We start from the raw sequence: 13,420 nt of genomic DNA on the forward strand, positions 1-13,420 counted from the left end.
TAAATAACCAATTTGTGGTTGATATGCGATTTAAATAAATCATATAAGTTTAATCGGAAATTAATATTTATGATTTAATCTTCATTTATGGGTAAAATATATTTATTAGATTTATCTATATCCCCAATTAGAGGATCGGCAATTACAAACACTCCATCCGATTCAGAAGCACTTGCAGACATTGGATATCCATCAAATTCAACTGTTGAACCCCTAGCGTGATTGACCCTGCAAAAAAAATTCGTATCATAATAATTTTAAAATACAAAGTTCAATGAAGTGTAGTATACTAGTATTACAATATGACATTAATTATGAGTTATAACTTATGAATATGATAAATTAAAATGATAAAAAATAAATTTCATATTTGGGCGAGTAATTTAAATTACCAAGAATTTTTTATTTCTAAAAACACAAAAAAAAATAAAAATAAATTTATTTTGTCATCATCTGACAGGAAAAAGCCAATTATAAACAATAAGTACAAATTGCCTATATTATATATAATGAGAGTAGAATTAAAATGACATAAAATAGAATAATATGAAGTACAAAATAATACAATTTAATTATTAAAAATGTGTGAAAATGAAACAGAGACAATTGAATATTGATAGTAGATAATAAATATGCAATATATAACTAAGATAATGAAAGCTCTAAAGAAATATGAAAAGTAAAATATTAAAAAGTATCTATAAAAATTAAAAACAACATGTAAACTAGTGAAGGTTAAAATTATGTCATTGAGTTATAACCACAATCTATTCTAGGTGCATATTTAGTATACCTAGGTACTACATATATAACTAATGTAAACAATTATAGCGTATTTAGGACTGGATTTCCAATAAAATATCAATTTATATTTAAAATAAAGTATAATTAATTATTGGTAATAACTAATGTTTAAAAGTTATCAATATTGTTTTGTATAAAATTTATTATTATTACTTCCATTTTTTAATAAGAAAAATAAACAATTGTACACATTTTTTTCATAATACTTTTAGTGAAAATAAGTAAAAATGTTATTAGAGTACAATAAAAAATTAATAATTATGTACTTAATTAGTTAATACAATAGTAAATTAATAAATAGTAAAATTATTAATATTTCAACTTGTTTTAAATTCTTTAGTACTTAATACTTAATTAAGTATACTTTTTATAATATTTTAATCATTGATTTCATAATTAAATATTCTCATTTACCTATTACTAAGTCAACGGCTTAATACTAAGCATTCTTTTTTTTTATATTTAGTGTGTTGTTATAGGTACTGCATATCAAATAGTATTGAAATAATTCAAAAAGATGTATTATATTAAATAACTTTACCAGAACGATTATAATTTCTATGAGTTTTCTAAGTTAACACCTATTTCAATGCATCATATATTGCTATGTAGAATGAAAATATCTAAATTCTAAACACGAATGTTACTTATTAGTAATTAGTTATCATATTATGCGGTGCACAGTTCGATCGTTAATATGGGTTATACAATGTAAGAACACGTGGGATGCTGTAGATAATTACGAGCTTTTACCATGATGTTCATCTCTGTCAACAGGGCACAAGCAACAATTCAACAAGATACATTGGAATGCATTTCTCGATATATCTTAGCGTATAGGTGTAAAAAAATGCATAACACCCATAGGCGAATAAACGTAGTATACAGACGCACGAAACGACAAGATCGGCGAGCAGTTCCGCGTAACCCGCTTTGAGCTGTATGTGCAGAGTGCACGTGCAGAGGCATACTATACATAATATTGCATTGCATTCGGACACTTATATCTATACTATAATGCAAATCGTAACAATAATAATACAGAGATAGAAAAACTTAATATGTGATGTCATGCGTATATTATCCAACATTGTTATACGGGCCCCCCTCGGGAAATATCTGGATGCGCTATGCTGATTTGGTGTACCATCATTGTCCGTGTGAATATACGCGAGTGGAAAAACAGACGGGTCGATGATGCTGCTGCTGCAGTAACTACACAAACGAGCAACGGAGCCGTATAATAGAGGGTGACGTTTATGTGTTAACCGTTTTTATAATTATTATCTTAAATATCGATGTCTATCATTCACGAATGTTTAATAATAATAGATTATATTATGTTATTACACGGGTACGTAGGTATATTAGGTATAGCTGTTATTCTACAGTCATTGGTGTTGTCATTATCGTATTACTGTATTCAACGTCGTGTTAGCATATTATTATGTTATTTATCCCGCCGCGACGAACACCGTATTAGCAACGTTCCATAATGCGTACCAGTTTTTCACCACCGTAATCACTTGCTTGATTTTGACGTACAGTTTCTTCAAGTCGTTGGAAATCTTTTTGATGATTTCTTCCACGTTACCGTCGTCTTGCCTGCCCATTCGCGGCCCGTCGTCGTCGTCGTCGTCCCGGTTCATGTTCCTCCACGTCGAGGCGAACCAGTCGGACGACGCGGGATCCGTTTCGATGGCGTCAGTTGCGTCCGCAGCCGGCAGTTCCGTCGATTCGTCCGCTGGAACGTCGGTTGTCACCGCGTCCGTGGTCGTGACCAGCCGCGTGTACTCTTCGATCTCCTTCAGCAGCTCGCGGGTCTTTTCGGTGTCCGACGGATCGTACGACTTGGTCTTCGTCAACAGGCTGTACAGCTTCCAGTCCTCCTCGGCCGGCCCCACTTCGTTGACGTCTAAACTCTCGTGGTCTGCCTTTTCGTCGGTGAACGAAGGCACAGCAGGCGCGGCCCGACAGTCGTGGGCCACTAATACGGCCGACGCTGCGAAGATCGTCAAACACTGCAAACACCATAGTATAATTATTGTTACGAGCGAGTGTATAATAGAATAATACATTATTGTAAGCCTCATCAATAAATACCCAACAATCCAACATTGTACACTGTACGTGCACGTAATGGTACAAATAGTGAGAGGGTTTTTTAGAAAGAGGAATAAAGTTAGGCGCCCCTCCCCAAAATGTAACTTATTACAAAGATTATTTTTATACTGAAAATTTAGAAAAATGTTTCATTATTTTTTCACAGAATTATATAAATGTATACACTATTACATTAATTTAATATACAAGCATATGTATAACTAGTAAATAATAATAATTTATATTTTACCATTGACGATAAAAAACAATTTTTTTTTAAATTTAATTTATAATTTGACATATTCCAATGTTTATTTAAAAAAAAATAAATGTATATTTATAATATTATATGCATCGAATATCTAATAATTAATAAAATATATCGAACGATTATGATTTTATGAATGTCAATATGTTATAGGACATAAATAAATAATAAGGTCACTTAAGCCTCCTTCCGAAACTGTTCATAATTGAGTTATTTGAGAAATTGTCTGCACGATTAACTGCTGAAAGATACAACTTATTTTCAAGTATGACGTCGTGAGATTTAATGAACTCAAAACCACAATCGGATATTTTGGAATTTGTTAAATAATTGTTGTATACAATTAAAGTAAATTTCATATATTAATTATTAGAACGTTAACAAATACAAATTTATTTGTTTACAATAAATATTACACGCGAAGAACTATATTATAATATTATGATGCATTGTAAAAATATTTTTACCAAAAATAATAATTGTTTAAAAACATATTCTTTATACTCTAAATAATCTAATGCAAGCACACCAATATTAGTTAATTAACCTATTTGACGATTGGGAGACTGCAGTACTTACTTTCAATATAGGTGGAGGTGTGAGAGGTGGCGCGACAAGAAAATATGGCTATTTGGTATTCAGGAAGCGAAATATTTACACGGTAGCGGGTAGGTAAGCGATAAAATATGATTTTCGTTACCTAATTCGATTCGATGTATCTATAGCCTACAGTAATATATACTATAATTACCTATCTATCCACTAAAAATAAAAACATTAAATAATAATTATAATTTAAAAGTAATAGGCTAAGAATATATCAGTAGTAAGCTGATTTAACATTTAAACATTTTAAAATAAATCTTTATTCACTACCACAAAATTAACTGGTGGAATATTTACGGTTGTATATTTTTAAAGTTTTATACGCCCTTGAAAGTTAAACAAAAGTATAAATTATATATTATTCTTATTTTTGTACACCTATAAGTACATCATGACTATATACCTATTACCCGCACTTCGTAGGATATTATCTGTGATTTGTTTATATTATGTACAAACAACAATAAACATTAATACATTAATATGCATTTAATAACACGGACATTAAATATTTGATACTTATCGATTCATAATACGTCACGTCTAGAAATTGTAATTGTTTTATTTTTTTTTATTATTTCTAAAAATAATAATATATATAATATATATATACATATTATATTGGAAGGTGGGTAGGTACTTGTTACAATTTAACTTTGTACGATACATCGACACCTATAAAGCTTTTAGAAATTAGGCAACATATATACAACTAATAAAATGGTTCGATGGATTTAATTTTAACTTAATCTGTACAGGTATGAGTGTATGACCTCTGCAACCACAAGTAGCTGGTCTTAAACATATACAAATGTAAAATAAACTGTCAAACCTCGAAATGTTTGTGAATATGGAAAATGACCAGTTTTATTATTATTTTTATATATTTTTTTTTTAACTACAAAGTCCGACATATCGCTGTACGTGCTTTTTTTGGTGAAGGACGTCAACTTCGACTATAGATATAAGTGACTATATAGTAGTACTTATCTACTTAAATTGAAATAATATGATATAATTTATTTATAAACACGTATTATTAATTCTTAATTCTATTAATGTAAATCGTAAAATTATTATACTTATTTATTAAAAAACATAAATACGTAATGATACGTTTTTTAATTTATAATTTCACAAACATATTCTTAAATATTATAACATATCATTAACTCAGAATCAATCAGTAACCATCTTGGTTGGAGCGTGGGACAGCAAGTATATTATATATGAATTCAATAATAAAATCAAAAATAATTCAACAAACTCATAAACCAATTAATGTTATTATTGTACTATACAGTCTTTTTAAAACAACTAATGATCATTTAATATAATTTGTTTTACTTAGTTTCAGCGTTTTGTCGGATTTATAAATATTATATATTTTTATCACAAATTATTTTTCCATACCGATTTTGAACTAGCTTAGCATTTTAAATCAAACTAAACTATATCAAATTCAAAGTGCGTGTGACTATACCCGGCAATGCCCTGGTCTCAGTAAGTAGATTCCCTTCGACAAAAATCAAAAATGTATACATTTTATATTAATAAATGTATCTTTGTATTTAGAACATACAGTACAGAATATAATAGATTCCAATGAATAAAAAATACAAAAGATATATGATAATATGAGTTATTAAACCAGAAAATATTATAATGAATTATTAAATAATTTAATATAATTAAATTACATTAATAATGGTATAAAATGGATGTACAAACTTTCATTAAGTTTTAAAATGTAACAATGTTTTATAACAATTAAAATGTTTGTTTTTAAATTTTTAAATTTACTAAAATAATAATATGCCATTTAAAAAGACGAACTGTTGTTTTTTATTCAGTTAAAATTGAAAAGAATGTACCTATATTTAAAATAATATAATAAAATATAAATATGCAACAGTTCAACATTCTTATTTTAACGGTTTTAGAAAAATCAAGTCAACGGATAATTTTCATATTCATATAAAAGAAACCTATCCTAACCTATATAATAAATAACAATATACACGTTTATTATATACTTGATGTTTATATGAATATCCAAAATAGTAAAATAATTTAGAAAACTATAATATATTAGGTACATATTATAAGTTGGTATACCTATTACTTAATTATTTCTTATAAGTTTCAAACTAAATTATCTGAATTGAATGTCTATTAACGAGATACCTAACAAGTATATTATTATTCTTAGTTGAGTTAAAAAATTTTAGATCTTTATTTATCCGCATATATAGTTTTTTCTTTTTAAATATTATAATTAGATAATTCTATATAATACTTAAAAATAATAAAACCAAGAATAAAACAAAATTAAAAAAGAAAATGTTACTCACCATTGAGAAATTATATAAACATTGAACATCATTGAACATTATATACAACTTACAAGTTCATATTCCCTTATAATGTACAGTATAACACCGCAATATATGTAAAAATTATCGAGTAGACACACAGAAAATGTACACTTTTATTATTCATTACGAGTTACATATCTGACTATCTTATTATTGTAACTATAGACTTACCATAGAAATTTTCATTTTTCTGTATCAATATTATATGTGTTCTGATGTCTGAATTCTTGAACGAACTGAACTGCAAGATGAACGTCTCACTTTGGTATAGGTACTAAATCTTATAAAAGGAGGACCTTGAACGGTTATCTATATTGGCGTAATGTTTTTGCACACTAATAAAAACGGATGCTCTCGATTAAATCACAACAAATCTTCTGAAAGAAAAAAATTATATAACATCGATTTGTCGCACATTACACGGTTTGGCTTTTCGGTGTCCAATGCAATGAATGGTGGTTGTATGATGACTACAGACATTTTTCGTTACAATGAAACCTTGAAATGTAGGTAAACATTTTCCAGGCAAACTATAAGTGTACTTGGTTATCTTTCTCTCTCTACGTATGACTCCTTAATATCCGATCTGGGTTTCAATGTCGTCTTGTTTTTTTCAATATTTTACGATAACTATTTATATAATATTTATGAGTATTGAGTTAATACGTTATTATTATACTTACTTATTTATCATTATTATATTTTTCTAACTCTGACGTGGAATGGAAACAAATAATCAACAACATTGAGCAATACAAGCATATATAGGTACTTCATTTGTATGGTAAAATTAATTAATGAAAATTGGACAAACTGAAACGTTGATTGATTATAAATATAAATGACATATCAAATGATCTATTACAAATTACACTATATATTATATTTATAAATATGATTCCACTTGATTTTTAAAGCTTAAAAATATCCAGTGTTTTGTATATATTTTATAAATTATTATTTATAATATTTATTGAACGTTCAGTCTAACATAAAAACTAAAATAATTATGAGAAGGTTTAAATAATATTTCGATAATTGACTAGAATTATATTTTATTGGTATGGAAGATTAGTTCCGAAATTAAAATTCTTGTCTACCTTTTTTATGAAAATGTTACTTTAGTTATGATTATTAAAATATTTAAAATTAAAAAACATTTTAAAAAAAATGTCTTCCCGACAAAAATAGTATTCCAGTCAATAATAGTCATGCTTATTAAACAATGACCTCATGCATTATACCGATTATTCATTTATTATGTAATAGGTAGTTTAGTCTTGTTATAATATTGATCATCTGTTGTTCACCCAATATTAATTTTGTTCTTGTTTATCATGAAACGATTTCAATATCAAGGCTATTGATGAACAGGAACAGCATTTAGAGGCAAACATATTTAAACACAAACTATATAGTATAAGACACAAGTAAGCAACTACATTTTTGCTCTTATAATTAACTGCAGTTATATTAGTTATATGTTATTATAGATACTAGATATGTATACATTAGTCATAAACTCATAAATAATTACTAATTATGTAAGTTTTGAAAAACTTGTTTATACGTATGTTAAATACAAATCATTTAAGTTTTATTTTTAGGCATATACAACTATAAGTAATGTAGAAAATAAAATGAAAACTTAAAAAAAAAATGAATAAATAAAAACTAAAAGTATATATATATATATTATATTACAGTCTGAAGTAATTAGGAGTAGATAACATTTATTGTGATTAATATACAGGAAGGACTAGATAGTAGATATCTATTTCTAAATTTCTAATTGATTTCAGTATCTAATCATAAATTGATATTTCGACAAATTTCAACTTTTTTTCCTAAAAAAACAGAGCGATACCTGTTCAATTGTCTACCTGATTTTAAATGTTTAATCTACTCAGTATCACATTTGCGTTTATAAAAATTATATTGCAACAAATCACATTAAATTTTATTCTTAATTTAAATTTATTTACAATCCAATCTAAATTATAATAATTAATGAGTATAATAAATTATGAAAGCAAAAATAAAACTTATACGATATTAATGTTATGTTATATAGTAATTATTAGTAGATACATAATATTATAATTATACTATATTATTTTATCAATATTACAGAAAGGTATAGTATACATATTATAATACCTACTTCATAATATTTTTATACAATAAAAAAGTTGTTTTTTTAACTGCGTCGAAACATCTATTTTTAAACCTGCAACACCATATTTGAAGTGTTTAGGTATTTAGATTTTTACATATAAACCAATAAATTAACTGATGATGTACGTGAGTTCTTGACGTGAGTCATGAATCACGACAGACAATAGTTTTATGATTTTCGAATTCTGTACACGTTTAAATTTACCTCCCAGTGTGATAGTGTAACAGTAAGTAAGTAAACAAATAAATTACCAAACAATAAATACCAAATATTTATTATCAATAAAATATTAGGTACCTAGTAATGTATTAGGTACGTAAATAATAATTAAGAGGACGTCATACCCGCACGTATTGTCTCGGTCTTATACGGCCGTAAAACATAGCAAATTTGCATTCAGCGGAATCAATTTTATACATATATGAATATGATACTGTTCGCGATTCACGCGGTCTATTTTATTTATATTATGATTAAAACGCCTTTACAAAAGCAAATTTTAATGATGAATTACAGCCTTGTAGTGTTATTAAGTATTTAAATTACTTATACGTTTATATTTATTAAAAGACATCTTATAATATACCTACTGAATTTAATTAATAAATATAAATTTATAATATACTTACTTATTTATATAATATGAAGGCATATATGCACTTTGCTGTGATAGTCAATACCAATCCTTTTAAAACCAACTTTTTTTCCAATATCTATTTTGTCCTCGAAATCCCGACTAGGATAAAAATACAAAATCTTACTTCATAAAATTTAATTAAGACATAAAGTAAAACATTTTATTTTATATATTTTTTAGTTTCAAAATAAATAAAACTCATAGTTTATGACTATGATTTGTTATGGATATTTCAATACAATTAAAAATAATCAATTAATCCAAAATAATAATTTATAGATATTTGAAATTCTGCACAATGTGAAAGAAATATTGTTAAGTGTTGTGTGAATTTTATTTTCTAAATTTTTCCGGAAATTGAATTATTATATTATGAAATATTTCTGTAGGTTGAATAATATTAATAAACATAGATTTAAATTTGATTAGGTACCTGGTACCTCTATCACTAATCATCATTTCAAATTTATGTTTGCTTATGAAACGGCGATTTAATTATGAAAGTATAGGTAACGCCCGCATATATTAATATTATCATTATTATTAATATTATTGCATACCAAATTAGTTTTATTAAACAAATCATAAATCTGTTGTTTTATAGCGATATTTAAACTCAACAAAACGTGGGCTATTTTTACTGCATATGATATATACATAATGAACTTACTATAGTCTATAATTAGTACTTGAGTTATTACTAAAGAGTAAAGTCCATGATAATTTTTACATGATTACGCGAAAGAACTCAAAATTATAATATTATAAATAAAAAACAAATTGTCTATAAATATATAAAGTGTTTGATACTGCTTAATTGACTTTTTATAAATATATGGTTATAGTGACAAATAGGGATTTCTGATCGCCTTAGAAAAATTAATGTTTAGAGGACCACACTACTATTGGGATAGAGAATATTTGACAATTTAAAAATTCTTAAATATCCTACTTATATTTCTTGCATTAAAAAAATATGCTTTGAAATTGAATCTTGCTGTTAATAAAGTTATTATAACAATATTTTCAATAAATCTTTATAGGATAATCTTGTGTTAATTGCAAGTAAATATATGTTTAATATAGATATGTAGGTATGGTGTTTTATAACAATTATCGTATTTTTTTAATAATGATATCTAACATTAGATTAAATGTAAATAAATATTATCTTAAATATTGAAAGATCATCAAAATAAAAAAGTTAAACTAAAACAACAGTACTTAACTTGAATTTTTGAGTTTAAAGTTAAAATAATTATAAATAACTATTATTTATTACTAACCATTGTATTCACTAGTATTATCACTAACAGTTTTTCAAATAAAATCAATTGAAATCATATAGTTGGTGACGATAACCAATTTTGGAGATAATCCAAGAAACTTAATTCGACTTCAGAAGGATTGATCGTTTATTTAATTAATTATTCTTTCCTTTTCTTTTTCATATTTGATATTAGTTGAGTGTGAAATTTTATCAGGATGTTTCGGTAGTGGATTTAAAGGTTGTGGAGACTCAACTGCTTTATCTATATTTCGTTTGAAATTAAGACAGCTAGCTCCACTGCAAGTCCCCTGGTGACCAAAAGATGCCACAAAACTTTTAAGTACAAATTCTTGCAACTGTCCATTATGATTAAATTCCATAGTTTTATGAATATTTTCAAAAGGCACTTCCTTGTTTTCAGGTTTATATTGATGTGATTACTTTCATAACCATACTTTGGGGTACTGTATATTTATTGATTGCAAACACCTAGCTGATGTACACTGATAAAAATACACTTAATAATACACTTCTACAGTAATTAAAAAAGATTTTTCATTGCCGATCCTTTTTTCTAACTTTAAAAATCTAAGTATATAGAAGAGTTAACTAATAAAAGTAATAGTTTGGCTGATGAAAACGAACAATTATTATTTTATTAAAATAAAATATATATATATAATTTTGTGGTCACCGCGAAGATTCTGATTCATGTAACCAAGGTACTAAAATTTATAAATTATAAACAATAAATAACATAAGTAATAAAATAATATTTCTATATTTTGAAGGTTATTTTTTTGGAACTTTGCAATGTTTTCTCTTAATGTGTATTAGACTTTAAAGAATATCATGATAAAAAAGTTAACTTCACAAGAAAATACAAGAAAGTATTTTGCAAATTAGTGTAGATAATATAAGATTGACTATTATTATTTATACAACTTTTTAAGCGGTTCATAACTGTAGCACCCCCAAGATTTGAACTCTAGTTGCGCCACTGGGGTTAGACACTGTAACTCAAATACAGGGTCGGAGCCGCACTTCACTGCCGGTGAACCGATGTCGAGTATTTTTAGGATAATCATTGTCAACGCTGTTTGAGCGTTTCAAGTTATCTGAACAAATAAATTATTTTCGAAGACGATCGACTTGATGTTATTTCAAAACAATATCTTGACATGCACAATAATAAGCTAAACAAAAACACGTAGGTACTACGCAACCGACGCGATATTGTACAATTATATTATTATTATTATAAAATACAGTTGTTTTCGCTGTGCACTACTAAACGTAACCAAGGTCGTAAATGAAAAAAAATGGGAGTCCAACATTTTTTTAAATATAGGTTCTTTATACTTTTATAGACAATAAATTATATTGACCAGTAAAATGTGGTTACTTTTAAAAAGTTTGGGGGGAGTCCGGACCACTTGGATCCCTCCACAGACACAGCCTTGAACGTAACAACAAGTAACAAACTAAACAAACCAACAACTACCGTGGTCTATCTATGCCCCATTCCCAGAATTTAGCTGTCAGATTTATTTAGATCGTTTGGTGAACGAAAATACGAGACGACGTCTGCAGCTTCTCATGATGGTTGTCCTAACTCGTTGACAAACGGTTATCAGTTGACGTCCTCAAATTGTGCTAATACTAAATGAAACTTACTCAACAATCCTTTGGAGCAAGGTGAATATCCACTTTGCTTTGGAGTTTGGTGACCACGATAACGAGTACTACACAAAGGATAATTTAATAATACCTCACAGGGTTATACACATTATAACTCTAGGGTTGCGTTATTCTCAAACAAATGACCACGATAACGAGTACTGAGTGTTTGAGAGTGAGATCTCTTTAACCTGGACAAAATCGTACTATTTCTCAACTGACCACGATAATGGGTATTGGAAGAGAAATGAAGTATTATAGTGTCTTGCTATTTTTACTAAAGTGTTCCCTTGCCATAAACGCTTTGGTGCGTACCTTGATATGAGAACAAAAACAAATAGTTATTAATTGAAATAAAATAAATATATGACACAACACGACTGTCCGTTCTTGTCATCGCCGTCGACAATTACATTATTAATTTTTGTCGAATCGGCATTTATTGACTCCAGCTTCTTATATAAAATAATATTTCGTTATATATACAACATTACAACAGTCTATTATTGCCCTTGTACAAAACGTAATATATTATATTTTTATATTATATTATAGTAAAAAATACTCTGGCTATCATCAACGCGTTGCTTATAAATAACCAGGTAAACAGTTGACAAAAGTATACTGCATAATTATTATTAATAAACATTATCTTGATTTTTGATATTTTCTGAAATTTTAAACAATGCTGGCATTAGGATTTAGGGCCCTGCCATACATAATGGCTACGAAAAACCATATATTTTCCTCTAGCAAGATGGCCGATACAAAAATAGTGGATTATGAAAAAATATCTGGAAAATAATATCTATTAAATAATATTAGCAATATCGGGGTTCAATTCGAATATTTTATAAAAAATGTACCTAGGTAATGGTTTATAAAAATATGCAAAAATATTTTTAACCTCTGTAAGTTTTTACCCTTAGCATAAAATTAGTATTCATTTATTTTATTTAAAACATGTTATTATTATTGTTTTTTTAAATTAAACAATATACATCAATTTATGACCATAGTATGGATTAAATATGACTGTGAATAATTGTTAATCTATAACTGTCTTATAATTTTTAAGGCAACTTATTTTTTTTTTATAGAAAATTTTGGTTGTGTAGGTTGGGGGTTTGTGAACGAGTTTCGATCGGTAGGCACACATGGAAAAAAATTACGCGATGAACGCGCGTGTAGTTCGGTAATTTAACACAACGAACTGCTAGCTACAAAAATGTTTTCTGTAACCGCATTCTATTTTAATAAATAAAATTGCATTTTACTCACCGTCATTTCCAGCAGATACAACGGTAGAATGTGACGAGGAAGAGAAATAATACAGCGTTAATGCGGTGGAACTATTCCCACAGATAGGAGTGCAGGCGTCGGGTCACCAGGAAGATGTTCGGACGGCCGCACGGATAAACCGCATGTCCATCCTTCATTTATAGCAAGACCTGGTGCGTGCCGCTATTTACCGGCGAGTCTTAGCAGACGGGTC

At 27.6% G+C, this 13,420-nt stretch overlaps 1 protein-coding gene across 2 annotated transcripts; it reads right to left on the reverse strand.

The window, feature by feature from the left end:
- LOC113552984 lies at positions 1 to 6,640 on the reverse strand. 2 transcript variants are annotated; one of them, XM_026956067.1, is made up of 3 exons: positions 6,331 to 6,640; positions 2,350 to 2,825; positions 1 to 228 (listed from the first exon to the last, which is right to left on the reverse strand). In XM_026956067.1, exons 1-3 carry the CDS (start codon positions 6,343 to 6,345, stop codon positions 75 to 77), a joined length of 645 nt encoding a protein of 214 aa, XP_026811868.1. In that variant the 5' UTR covers positions 6,346 to 6,640; the 3' UTR covers positions 1 to 74. The 2 variants fall into 2 exon arrangements, with proteins under 2 accessions (XP_026811868.1, XP_026811867.1); XM_026956066.1 differs by having other exon boundaries at positions 2,308 to 2,825; positions 6,331 to 6,639.
- Between the last annotated feature and the right edge of the window lie 6,780 nt (positions 6,641 to 13,420).

Source organism: Rhopalosiphum maidis, chromosome 2 (assembly GCF_003676215.2).
Source record: "Rhopalosiphum maidis isolate BTI-1 chromosome 2, ASM367621v3, whole genome shotgun sequence".
In the NCBI taxonomy this organism is placed as follows: Eukaryota; Metazoa; Arthropoda; class Insecta; order Hemiptera; family Aphididae; genus Rhopalosiphum; species Rhopalosiphum maidis.

Bases quoted from the DNA above. Each gene is read 5' to 3' on its own strand.
- LOC113552984 (XM_026956066.1), bottom strand. The intron at 229-2,307 runs GTACGCATTATG...TTTTTTTTGCAG, and splicing joins ATTACGGTGGTGAAAAACTG to GGTCAATCACGCTAGGGGTT.